At 42.9% G+C, this 14,027-nt stretch overlaps 1 protein-coding gene across 3 annotated transcripts in view; it reads right to left on the reverse strand.

Moving 5' to 3' along the window:
* The window catches only part of FSTL4 (follistatin like 4), a 412,000-nt gene that overhangs the window by 361,246 nt on the left and 36,727 nt on the right, over positions 1-14,027 (reverse strand). For all 3 annotated transcript variants that reach the window (XM_071210010.1, XM_058278689.2, XM_058278685.1), the window contains one exon: positions 11,338-11,371. In XM_071210010.1, the coding sequence (XP_071066111.1) occupies positions 11,338-11,371 (34 nt within the window). The remainder of the gene's footprint in view (positions 1-11,337; positions 11,372-14,027) is intronic.

Raw genomic sequence — 14,027 nt, forward strand, 5'->3', positions numbered from 1 at the left:
GGCACACAGGTGCACCAGCCAACCATGCTGGTTGCACTCAGACACCGGCCCCCGCCCCGCTGCTGGCGCCACGCCCATCCCAGAAGGCCATGGGGCACTGTTGACGCCCACTGAGTCAGCAGCCCATCTGAACCTACTCATTTCTGTGGCACCTGTTCCCTGACTTCTTGGAGAGCACGAGGAAAGCTAACCTTCCCTCATGCATAATTCATCACCCTGAAGCATTTCTAGGAACCCAGCAGCAGCCCTGACCAAGAAGATTGCCAAAATAAGAACCTGCGAAGTTATGAGAACAGTCTGGTTATAAGACACGGGGCCTCCAGCCTCTGCCGGCCCGGCCCTGTGGGCCCTCCAGGAGCATGCGGCTCTTTCTGCAAGTCCAGGCTGTGCTCACAGGAAGGCACACCTTGAAGTCCTGGCTGCCATCACGGGGAGAAAGGACACCCATCAGGAAAGAGTAGCCCTGGCAGGTTTTGCCAATTTAGACGAGACATCTCACCTTGCAGATTATTTGTAGCTTTGGCTCTGTTTCTACTGAAGCAGAGAGATTAAAGTTTTTTAAGGGACAATGCAATCTGAAAATAATGAGAAGGCGATTGTGGTGGTTTCTATAAGAGTTTTTGAAAAATGAACTGCTTCTGATGACTAGAAACAAATTAGAATGTAACTGTCAGTTGGTCAGTTGGATTTTAAACCTCATTTCCTAATAAAGATTGCTGAGCGGCAATGAGACAAAACAGACAGAAACAAATGATATTAAAGTCATAGATAATTAACCCCAGAGGCTTGCGGGTAGCACGTTAATATTGCTGAGGCAAATGGCTTAACGAGGTTTGAAAAGGACTTCAGCGATTGTATGGATAGAAAAATGTCCAGGATTCCTGAAAAGCAGAGGAACTCCTCTGGCTTGGGGACCAGGCAAGGAGTGAAGATGACAAGTGGTAGCCTTGCCTCCTGCTGGGAGCCGGGAAGAGAGTTGAGCTAGAGCAGGCTGGAGCCTCTGCAGTCTAGGGGATGCTTGGTCACCTCCCCTGCCAACCTTGCAGGACAGGCTGAGGGTGCCTCATGGTGATGCAGCCCTGAGAAGGGCTCACCCTTTTGAGAACACAACTCTTTCCTGACAAATTTCAGATAGGAACCTACACCCAAATTTCGCAAATGGCAAACTCCAAAGAGATTCCTCGATAAGCACATATCACCACACAGGCTTCACTGCTCTGCCCATACCTGCCAAGGCCCTACAGAGCTCCCAACTCAACCACAGGGACTGAGCTCACTTGTGTGAGCACCTTTAGGCAAAGAGAGCTGCAGGTTGTTAGAAAGGGCAGAGTAGCTCTCTCAAGATGGTCCTTAAGGAGAGTGGGCCTTCCAGCAGCACTGGGGGGAAAGGCAAGTACGGCATGTAGGACAGGGGTGTCCTAGAGCTGGGGGGATTCACAGCCAAACAACCTGGAAGACCCTATACCTAAGGTTTTAATTTTATGAGAGATGGAGACAGAACACAGAGCTGGGAGAGCCCTGGGCTATGCTAGGCATCTAGTGCTTTTCACAAAGCACCCTGTGTATAAGGCCCAGGGGAACCCTGGGAGGGAGAGGTTAGATCTTTGCTTTCCCAGGATGGATGCCTACACAGCAGCACCAGAGATGCCTTAGAGCACAGGTGATGGCCACCAGGTGAGGGGTGCTGTGGCCCCAGGAGAGGGGTCACACACCTTCAACCCAAATGGCAGCACCTGTGGCTCCCAACATCTGCCCTGAGCTGAACATTACAAGGCCCTGCTTCTTCCAAATCACTGGAGAGGACTTAAATCAGTCAGAGGAGAGAATGGGACAGCCACTTACCCAGAGCTTGGGAGACCTTTGAGCAAGGAAGATCCTGTGCAGGGGCAGAAGTGAGAACCCGGGCTCCCTCAGGAGCCTTAGGCTGTGGCTGAGTCCAAGAGCTTAGAATTACTGTGGAGAAGCTTGTGAGACAGAAGCTTGATGTATTAGTCAGCCAAAAGGGGTGCTGATGCAAAGTACCAGAAATCTATTGGCTTTATAAAGGGTATTTTTTGGGGGTAAAGGCTTACAGTTACAAGGCTCTAGAGAGTTCAATTCAAGGTACCATAACAGGTACCTCCTCACCAAGGGTCTGTTGCCACATGTTGAAGCAACATGGTGGGCAATGTCTGCGAAGGTTCAGCCTTCCTCTTCCTCTTCCTCTTCCGACTCCATGGGCCTAGCTTCTTCTGAGCTCAGCTGTAGGCTGGAGGGCTCGTTTCCGTCCAGGCTCAGCTGCTCTGCTCTCTTCACAAGGTCAGCTGTAGACTATCAGACAAAAGGCTCATCTCTCTTCCTGGGGTTGCAGGAGCAAAGTTCATTCCTCTTCTGTGTCTGTAGAGCTCTCTTTATTCCCTGTGTATTTCTTCTTCTGCCTTCTTGATTGAGTATCCGTTTATATAGGCCACCAAGGGGGCAGGGACTCAACCCTGCACTCCCTGACAACACAGTCAAATCAAGGCCCTAACCTTGATTTAATCAAGTAAACATAAAGCCCTTGAATTTAAATCAATCAAAAGGTATCATGCCCAGGGGAACAGACCAGTTTACAAACATAATCAATATCTCTTTTTGGAATTCATAAATAATATCTAACTGCCATACTTGAGATTATATGTAACCTGCTTTCTTTTGGCCAGTTCTATGCTTAGTACTTGGGAATGACCCATGTCTTCATTCATGGAGCTTTAATACAATGCAGTAATTGAAAGAAATTATGAAGGATCAGTAACCTTTATCCCAGTGTCCAGAAAGCCCCTGATCTGGGGGGAGAGGCTTTATGTGTATTTATTCTTAAGTTCTTAAAGATACCATCAAGAAGAGGGCTGTTGGGTTCTTCTGACTGCAAAATGAGAGAATTGAAGCAGAAAGACTGACAGAGGGAAGGATAGGAATAGGCTAAGTTTAAGAATGTTATTCATGGGAAGAATCAACAGAGCAAAGATCACATGTAGGTCTGTCTGGAGACAGGAATGGACCTGTGACTCTAGACAGTCTTCACTCTCCATCTACAGCCAGATCTATTCTATCAATGCAGGATAAGAATAGCTCTAATGAAAATTACCAGCCTTCAGTGAGTACTATGCTATTGCCCATACTTTGCCAAGGGCTCTACACGCACAACCACTCCTCCCAACATCAGTTGTGTGCCTGCCCAGCATCCATCCTTTGGGGAAAACACCCTTCTCTTTTCTGTGTGTGGATGGATTTTAAAAATTCCAAGGTAAGAACATGTGCTCAGGCCTGATGAATCACAGTATTACATCCCCCCTGGCCCCCAGCCAATCAGAGTCTTGCTAGGAATTTTATGGTGTCATTCTGGGGGTGGGGGAAAGTAGTTTCACCCTCTTTGGGGTTGAGGAACAGTAAGGACTCTGTGATCTAGAACTGCATGTAGCTATCCTGCAGTGCTGCCTGGAGGAGGCCAACATGTCCAGAGAAGAAAGAAAAAGAGAAAGCATGAGAGAATCGCTCTATCAGCTGGTCTTCAAGTCAGATCCATCCAGGCCATGGACTCTGCAGTTTCATGAGTCCTTCAGGTTTAAGCCAGTACATACTGGGTTTTAACAACAGAGTCTGAATAACACAATCTGTTCTTTTACCTTCCCCATATTTGTTCAGATGAGGTTGAGTAACTCACCCAAAGTCCCACAGAGATGGTATTCTATTGCTTGCTGGTTGGTCACAATCAAAGCTGGGTACTCAAATGGACCACACCAGGCTGCCTGCTGCAGAACATGCCTCATCCAACGTGAGTTAACTAGGTACAGTTTAGTTTCCCAGCAACTGAAAAAAGGAAGCACTCCCCAGAAAGAGCCAGTTTATTTGGGAACTGGAGTGGAAAGAGACAGATGTCACTCCCAACTTTTTGGAGCCCAGCAGCTTTAGGAGAACAAGCAATGCTCCACTGTGCATGAGTGAGGATGGGATGGGGGAGGAAACTCCATCTCTTTCCCTGTGTATTACTTAGAGTTCTCCAGAGAAACAGAACTGGCAGGAAATTTATGTATGTAAATATTACGAGTAATTATAGGAATTGGCTCATGTAACCATGAGGATTAGTAAATCCAAATTCTGTAGGGCAGGCCACAAGCTGGGAACTCTGATGAAGGTTTCGATGAATTCTCCAGGAGAAGTTGGCTGGCAGCCGTAGAGTTAGAAATTCTTCTCTCTGGTGGCTGAAATCATCAGTTCTCTCTTTAAGGGCTTTATTTGATTGGATGAGACTAGTCTCATAGCTGAGGGCAATCTCCTCTGTTGATTGTAGAGGCAATCAACTAATGATTTAAATCTAGGAAATAAATCTCACAATAATGATCAGGCCAATGCTTGTTTGACCAAATAGCTGGACAGCAACCATCACCTGGCCAAGCTGACACATGAACTTAGCCATAACATCACATGCCAGATGGATCTTGAATTAAAAAAGATCCATTGCCCTAAGCACTGTCAAGTCTGGGTGGCTCCCTTTCAAATTTCCTACATCTGCAGCCATTAAAGAGGTTACCTCTAAAGAACCTGGAAGTTTATTAATCTGTTTCATCAAAGAGAGTCAGCCTCTTCACATTATACCAAGACAGATTATGCAGGCAACAATGAGATCAAGAAAACATCTGCTAAATAAAATAAAAATTAATGGTAAACAGAATGCAGTTCTTGACAGCTAAAGTTCACCCAGATACGGAGCACCATAAAGGGGCTATTAGAGGCAGCTGCCAATTAAGGACTAATTCCAAGGGTTTTCAGGAAGTGAGCTTCATATTCAGGACTGGCAAGCCCTGTTTATTCGGGAGATCTGCATTGCTAAGGGGCCTGGAGTGTGCGCCCCGTCACTCCCTTCTGGCCTTTTCCCTGACAATGGCAGCCTCCATCCTCTCCCAGTTTCCCTCAGAGCCCTTCTGCAAGCCAGACCAGGCTCGTCTTGTCTGGAACATGAGAGTGAGCCATCTTCAGGAGGGCGGGTAATGCAACGTGACATTGGTACCAACCCCAAAACTCGCAGCCCCTAATCACAGCACAATCACAGACATCTGGAATAGCTTGCAGATCACCCCAGGCACCTAAGAGACGACTGACAAGGGCTGAATTATCCCAGCCACTTGCTCGGTTCACTCAAGTGTTCTCTCATGGCTGTAATTCAACGTGATGGGATCAGTTAGAGAAAAGTACTGGTTTGAGCAGATGAATTCTGACAGTTACAATCAGCACCAGCCCTCTGAGTGGACACTGTGGTGTCTTGGAGAGGTGAGGTTGGTACTTTTTGCTGAAGCTTCAGAAAAGGTTGGGATTAAGTTTGCAATGTCTGGAGGGCGGTGTAAAAACACCTTCTTTAGAAAGTAGGTGCAGATGCAGCCATCTCTTCTTCCTCCCACGGCTCATACAGGTGGCCCCAGGGCACGAGAGTGGGAAAGGACAGCCCAAAGGAGTGTCTTCATCCTCCTGAAGAAGGGATGTGTCCTCATAAGACACCTCACCAGTTTGCTGTCCTACATAATCTCTGCTACTGTGTCTCCCCTCCAGGTTCCCCTGACAGTCCTTACCATAAAGGAAACAAAGCTCCTTCCCCCCTCCCCCCAGGAGCTTTCTTCTAAGGGTTCCACTCAGGTCTCTGGGCTTGGCAGCTGACGTACACGTGCAGAAGCCCTTGGGTGTTATGAAGCAAGATCAAGTTATTTAAGCAACCTCCACCTAGTTCAGTGCATCAGAGGGATATCAGCCCAGAGGGAGACCTTGATCCTGCTAATAATTAGCAGGAAAAGGAAGGAAAGAGTCATGCGTAAAAGGTGGACGACTCTATTGCTCTGCTCTTATAGGTTATTGAAGGCCAGTGGAAGTAAAGAATGTGAACGCTCTCTGAAAGCTTCAGAACAACTGAGGAGGCATTATCATTGCTACTACCCTCACCATTCTGTACGTGCATAGCCCTTGGAAGACAGTCAGTGGTACTTTGGGATGGCCTTGTCCTGCGCACTCTGAGTAAGCTCTCCCTCTTCCTGGGTTCCCTAGAGCCAGGCTTACCAAGGGCACTGATGGAAGGCCAGCCCAGAGTTGACTAAGAACAACAAAAATGGAAAATTGGGAAATGATGCATATTACATGCCCCATATGTAGTATATTAATGAATGTTATTTAGCATATTAAAAGCCTGATAGGTTCTGAAGTAACAAAACAACAAACACTAGCTCAAGTTTATTGAGCTCAGTATTCACCAAGTTTATTTGAACAAGCAGCTCTTTCATCAAGCATCACTCAGAAATATCCAATGGCAGGAATGTTCCAGGAAACACTCCATAAAAAGTGCCTTTCCTTTGATATATCACTAGGACAGGATCAGGGTGAGAAGAAAACACATATACAAAGCATATTTACATTTCTTGGGCAGTCTAACCCATCCTCCCATCCATATATATATATGGGGGGAACATTTGAACATAGGAGATTGTCAGGGATGTGGTTGAAATTATACTGCAGAGAAAACTCTTTAGAAAATAAAATATGGAAGGTGACCTGTTTAAGATGCTTAAGGGAGGGCATCTGACACAGGGCAAGCTCCTAGGGAGTTTGTGAGTGCTCATTTTGCCATAGTGGGTTATATCATTGAGTGGAGACCCATACAATGAGAGTAAAGGTATACCTGCACCCTGGGGAGGACTGATGTTCTCAAACAGAGGGAATTGTATCTCCTGAAAGAATTGGTGGCTCCCAATGGGTTAGGGCAGTCAAATATGTCAAGCCCTCAACATTTTTGCAAGTATCTCTGAATATGGTTCTTCAAGTAATGAAGATTGATCATCATGGTGCACCCTGGGGGGAGGGGGAAAGAGGTGTTGAATACATGGAATCACTGTAACTGTGAGGCAATGGAAGTGTTCCACAAGATCATACAGTGATGGATATAGGACAGGTTAAATTACACCAAAAATGTGTACAAGTCCATAGGCTAAAATGTAAACCATAATGTAAAACATAACTAAAAATTTAGAAAATTGTATAGTCTAAAATATAAACCATAATGTAAACCCAAATGGAACCATGTTTGAAAGCTATTGTTTCAACATCTGTACATTGGCTGCAGCAAATATAATATGAACATGTAAAAAGATCATTGTTGGGGAAGGGACAAAGGGTTTGATGTTGGATATGTGGGAGTACCATATATTGTATATATGAATTACTGTGATCTAAAATTTATGTGAAGACAAACTTAACAATTAGAAAAAAAAAAGAAAGGAGGTAGACACTGAGGAAGAAATGGAATAAATTGCCTTGCCACTGTACATACAGGGCAACACCTATAGCAGTGATGAAAGGCAAAATGTCAAAAACAAAGCTTTTTCATTTTTTTGATACCCCAATTTATTTTTCCTTTATTTAATTTTTCTAAATTACTATGTATTCTATATCTAACCTTTAAATCCATCACTATATTCCATTTTACTATTAATGGAACCTGGTAATATATTGGGCTTCCTTTCTGAAGAAGTTTTGGACTACAGAGAGGTTCAACTATGGTGGGGGAGGAGCACTTGTGTGCGGTGTTACTGGTGGGGGGCACACAGTTGGGAGGGAGTTCTCCACAGCACGTATACAGGGTACATAGAAATGTCTGGATATTTTCATAGTGCTTTCAGTTGGAAATGACAGATGAGAGAGTGCTGAGTTCCTGGCCAGGGGAGCTCTATCACATTCCCCAATGGAAGAGCAACAATCCCCCAAGTGCAATGGCAAAGACCAACAAAGAATGATGGTCCAGGGATGTGCCCTTGATACTGATGCCTCCAAATATGAGCCTGTGTGCCTGAAATATGAACTAGGGCTAGAGCTGCGGGGTGCCTAAGAATTACCTCCTGAGAGCCTCCATGTTGCTCATGTGGCCACTCTCTAAGCCAAACTCAGCATGTAGATGCATTGCCTTCCTCCCAGCATGGGACATGACTTCTGGGGATGAGCCTCCCTGGCACCGAGGGATTACTACCAAGCACCAGCTGATGATGTAACTAGAAAAAGACCTTGAATAAAACAGTCAACTCAGACAGGCAGAATATCTTAGCCTACATCTAATATGAGGTGTTAAAAACTGCTTTTTGACTTTGGACAAAAGGGGGAAATGGAAAGGATGAGTGAGTTTATATGGCTATGAGTCTCCAAAAAAGAGTCAGGACATCATCAGAGGGGTGATGCTTATGCATGCTTCAGCAGGGTACCAGAGACAGTCAAGGTAGATGGAAACCCAGGTACTGGTTCTCCTGAGGGCTGCAGAGACCCACAGGTTCTATGGTCATGGTAGATGGCTCTGGAGTTCAGGACCATGTCAGTTGGCCCTATTCTGGAATTTGTGTTCCTGAGTGTGATGGAGTTAGACTCAGATATGACCTTTCTACATATGCCTCTTCTGTTACTTTTACCAGACCTGTGGTTGGCTTTTGGGTTGGTGTATACTCAGGAGACCTGAATCTCTGAACTGTCCATGTGATGGCCAGGCCCTGGGCCTCAGCAGACTTGTGGCTCCTACCCTCTGGTTTCTTGGACTTACTCTGGCCAGCTGACAGGGAGGTGAAGAGGGTCAACCACCACATCAGGGAGCCAAGAGTGCCTACAGCTGCCAGCAGGAGAATTGCATCCATCATCCATGTGGAATCTAAGCCCCCTCTTGATGTAGAGGGGGACTGGATATGACCCTCCCAGGGTCCACAGGATAGAGGAATAGAGTATGGATTAGAGTGGGCCTACTGGTGTTCTGCTGGGGAACTATTGTGATTAATAAGGGAAGAAAGTGTAGTAGTGATGTGGAGAGGGTGGCCATGATAGCTGCTGATAGTCGGGAGAGGGAAGAATAGATATGGTGGGGGGCATTTTCAGGATTTGGAGTTGTCCTTGGTGGTGCTGCAGGGATGGATGCTGGACGTTGTGTGTCCTGTTGTGGCCCACTGGGTGGACTGGGGGAGTGTGTGGACTACAGCGTGGACCACTGTCCACGTGGTGCAGTGGTGTGTATTCACCAGGTGCAATGGATGTGCTGCAATGATGGAAGAGGTTGTTGATGTGAGAAGGGTGGGGGGTATATGGAGACCTCATATTTTTTTAATGTAACATTTAAAAGAAAATAAAGAAGAAGAAGAAGAAAAAAGCAAATTTATAGCTTTGACTTAATTGAACAAACAACTGTTGAGAAACTACTGTATGCCAGGCCCTGGCTAGGCTGTGGGGGTTTGGGAGTCAATAAGAAGGTCTCTGCTCTCAGGAAATGAAAACCCTGATAAGAAACCATACCTCTCAGATAAGACACAATAAGCTAAATCTTCAAGAAAGAGAATTGAAAGTGAGATAGGAGAGATAGGGCTTGACAAAGATGAGGAATAAAGGGCCTACCAGTTGTGGGAACAGTGTATGATTAGAGGCGAGAAAGCAGAAGTACCGTGTGGGAAGCATTACAGCACTGCATCCAGGGCTTGGAAGAGAGAAAGAAGAAAATAAGGCAGAAAGCAGGTCTAAGACACCCAATAAGTCACCCTGTGACTTAGTCTGGACTCTATTTCCACTGCTAATGTGAGCCTCTCACCTCAGAGAATTAGTCTAGTGTTTCCAAAAGTCATGGAAACCTGGAGCTGATATTCCTGAGTTAGATGTGTTAAAGCAAAATAAAAGCAGGAAGACATCATAGGTTCTTTAACTATGAGAATACCTCTCCAGACCCAAAGGCTTTACTCCAAAGTCCCTGGGCCTGGTGAACTATGCAGAAAAATCCAGAGGATTACTTTTCAGTTCCAGGTCAAGTCAGAGCTATGTTATTAGACAATTATGTCTTATTTCTGTTGTAGGAATGATGACTTACTAAAATATTCAACGTGCCTCTATTATGTTTGTACTCATATACTGCTATGGAGAAGATTAACAATCCCATGACCCAAGTCAGTGAATCTCAGACCCCAAAACACCTGGAGCCCACCTGCAATGTCCCACCCTTCTCTCCTTCCTTCCAGGTTAGAATCTCTCACATTACGGCACTGGAATATTTCAGGAGCCCACTCAACATTGATGGGAACAAGCAAGAGAGGATCAGCCTGCTCACAATAGAAAGGGAAAATTTATGTGATGTCAGGGCAGGTTTGCTAGTTCAGACTCAAAGAATATACCCCGGTCAGTCAGTCATGAAAACTGATTCTTCCAGAGAGGAGGAGGGAGTGGACAAACGGAACACAACCTGGACATGCATTTGCTCATCTTTCAGCAAATCTCCAAAAAGATCCCAATCTTTTTAGAGATCCATCCTACACCCGGGGCTCTCACAGACTTTGAACACAGGATGGCAGCACAATGGACAGCAACCAAACCAGTGTTTGCCCATCCTCCAATATGGTACAGAAATGTTGGGTCTCCAGGCCCTAGAAACACATCCAATAACATGGCCATCCTAGTCTTTCATTGTAGCACAAAAAATCATAATTAACCAAGAGACAAGGATACGCTGGATTTAGGAGTCAATGTGGAACTTTCCTGCTTTTTAAATACTCTTTTTTGGAGACTGTGTTATAGAGAAGGATGTGCTTGAGGCTACAACAAAGGCCACAATCTAGACCAAGAATCACTTTGATTTCTAACTCATCTTCCTATCCCTGCAACAATGGGATGATTGGTGATGATTCGATAAATCATCCAAAAGGCATACTATTATTAGAGACTAGATATTGATGAAAGTAAATAAGGGAAACCTCAATTTCCACCAAAAGATTTTCAAAATTACTACCTCATATATGCTTTCCATAGAGATCAGAAAACAAATAGACTAGAGAAATGCTGGCAGGGAAAATAGAACATCATGGAATTGTTTTCAAAAGGAAAATTAATTGGCAAATTCTATTTCAGCTTAGCTGAAGCTGTAAAAATTTAATCAGAAATATTTTTCACAGTGCATCTCTTCCCAGGTATTGAAATACCTTCAAACCATAAACTATTTTTTATTGTTGATATTGTTTTTGCTGAGTAAAACTAAATAATTACTTCACACTTCACTTAAAATGAGGTTTCTTTTCAAGACACTGTAAACATGATCATAGGTGAGCAAGTTCCCAGACTCTACTTTTAATACTTGAAGGCAGAAAACACAGTTTTCCCAAGTAAACCTGGTCTTCAGTTCTTGCAATCCCTAGAGACAAATGTCAAGTGGTCAGCACCCAGAAAGGTGCCTGAAATTTCAAATAACAGGTTTCCTATGAGTCTGAAGTCCATCTTAGCTTCAAAACACTACTTCCAAAATGTCAACACGAAATGAAATAGGTATGAGCGTATTTTCCCTACCTTCTCTTCTTGTGACTTCAAAGCTTCTGGTTTCCTACAAGAAAAAGAGAGACATTGTGTTTTTTGAAGAATAATTCATATGTACAAACGCTTGCAAATATCTCACCTCTTCTTAGTCACATATTCACAAAAAAGGTAAGAAATCTAATAAGAATATAATACTTGGCAAAGTTTGGTCTACTAAACTCTCAGTACACATCTATAAGTGTAAAAAACAACTAAACTTATTGCTTTGGGGACTTAAGACAAAAAAAAAATAAGTTGTTAATCATGCAAATTTTAAGGGGCACAGACAATTCTCAGGGTCTTCCCTACGTGGTATCTGGGCCAGTAGCAAGTGTTAAGGAAGACCTTGTTCCAGGTAGATGTCCTGCCCTTTGCCCAGACTGTAAGTGCTCATAGGACATGGGGAAACATACAAAGACAGGGGCTGGGATTTTCTGACCAGGAGCAGTTTTTGCTTTGTGATTCTATGATGAATTATGTGATCATGCTCAACTCAGTTTCCCAAGGTAGGATCTTATGTTCAATTTGGACAGTCATTCCATGCCACTATCCTAAATTAAGCCCTTATTTTTTCTTTATTGAATCATACCTTTACTGATGCTTGCTATGGGCAGGGCACCAAATAAAGTATTTTAGAAGTTAAACTGCACTCAAGATATTCACAGTTGCACAGGAGTCTATACAATAAACACAAACTACTAAGAAGTAGAGGGTGATTTGTTTTGATAAATATCAGTATATTCACATTCAGCTGGAAACATAAAGAAAGGGCTTAAAAATAATCTTTGAGAATAGCACGGAAGAATGGAGTAGGCTTTTAGACAAGAACAGAGGTGGGAGGTGTGCCAGGAGGAGGGTATGGTGTAAGGAAAGGTAGAGTGGTGGGATTGGCAGGTGAGTGTAGAGTGTGCTGAGGAAGTAGGAAGAGGCCTAGTGAAAAGTAATGGAGAGAAAAGGTTAGAAACAAATACTGTAGTTTCATAACTAATAAAAGTAATTACAATTCAACATAGATGATCAGTTTAGGATAAAAAGCCCACAGTTGAGAATAAGCTGAAAATCCTTACTGGTAACTAAAGAAGAGCAGAGAAAACACCAGACTACCACCACAATCAAAATTATCATCCAGTACCAGTACTTTTTTATTAAGTCAATGTCACTATCTTCACACTTTAACATTCTTGTCTAGTATCCTTTTGCGATCATAAGGGGGAGCCAGTATTAGAAATGAAACAGGGAAGGCACTGAAAAGTTCATCCTACCCAAATTACATTTCTAACTGCTACCCATCTAATGAAACAAAAGCCCAAGTGGAGATCAACAGAAGATGCCAACAGTCCATTAGCACAACATCATTATTCAAATGAGCTTCTGGCATGCTGGCTCCTGAAAGGATACTCAGCAAGTCACGGTTCAGAAGAGAGGACATGGATAAGTATAAGGATAGATAAATAATCCATAAAGCACATCAGACACAAAGTAAACCTCATTTCTTTCCAAACTTCTCCTCAGCTCCCTACCAGGGTAGGGCACCCACATACCCAGAAATAATTAGTACTTGTGCAAGAAGAGGTATTCATACCAACTATTAGAGCTCCAAAAAACTCTGTGGAATTTTTATTGGGATCTCATAAAATTTATAAATTAACCTCGGGAAAGCTGACACCAATGAGATAATTGTTGCTTCTTATCTAATAACCTGGTATTTTAAAATCATTTGTTCAAGTCAACTTCTGTTTCTTTCAAGAGTGTATTATAATTTTCCTTGTGTATATTTTGAATATTTATTGTTTATCTTTTATCATAAATGGAATCATCTCTCTCATAGCTTCTAACTGGTTTTTATTTGTATATATGACAGCAAATGATTTTTCATATTGATTTTATAACCAGTCACTTGACCACATTCCTTATTGTTTGGAACAGTTAATCCATTGATTCTTTGGGGGTTTCTATTTGTATATTTAGATAATCTGCAAACAGTGACAATTTTATCTCTTTCTAATTCCTCTGCCTGTAGTTGCTTTCTCTTGTCTTATTACTTTGGGCAATTCCTCAACCTGATGTCCAACTGTTTGAAGAGAGTGGACATCCTTGTCTAAGTTTAAGAAGAAAATCTTTAGTGTTTCCCTCTTAAGTAAGATGCTGATTTTGGCCTGAGGAATGTTTATTATATTAATGGAAATGGTACATATCTTTTGAGCTTTTAAAATAAATGCGTGTTCTAGCTAAAAATAGCTTGTTCCCTTATTTGTTTATTTATTGACCATTTACCCCAACTGGAATGTGAGTTAGGATGGTATCTGTATCTGTTTTAGTCCTTTATCCTGAGTGCTATAAGAGAGCAGATACATATTTGTTTAATGAAAGATAAAAGAAAACAAATGAATCAAATTTTTACCAAATATCTTTTCTATATTTATGGAGATGATCATATGATTGTTTCTCCTTAGCTCTGTTAATATGATGACTTATATAGTAGATTTCATAATATTCAACTATCCCTGTATTTCTGGCATAAGCTTTTCATGGTCATGGTGTACCTTTCAAAAAATATACAGTTAGATTCTGTTTGCTACTATTTTAAATATGTTTTTCGCTGATATGCATAAATGAGATTGGTCTATAATTTTCCCCCCAGATTTAGGAATTAAAATGATATGAGCTTCATAGAATAGATTTTG

Source organism: Dasypus novemcinctus, chromosome 2 (assembly GCF_030445035.2).
Source record: "Dasypus novemcinctus isolate mDasNov1 chromosome 2, mDasNov1.1.hap2, whole genome shotgun sequence".
In the NCBI taxonomy this organism is placed as follows: Eukaryota; Metazoa; Chordata; class Mammalia; order Cingulata; family Dasypodidae; genus Dasypus; species Dasypus novemcinctus.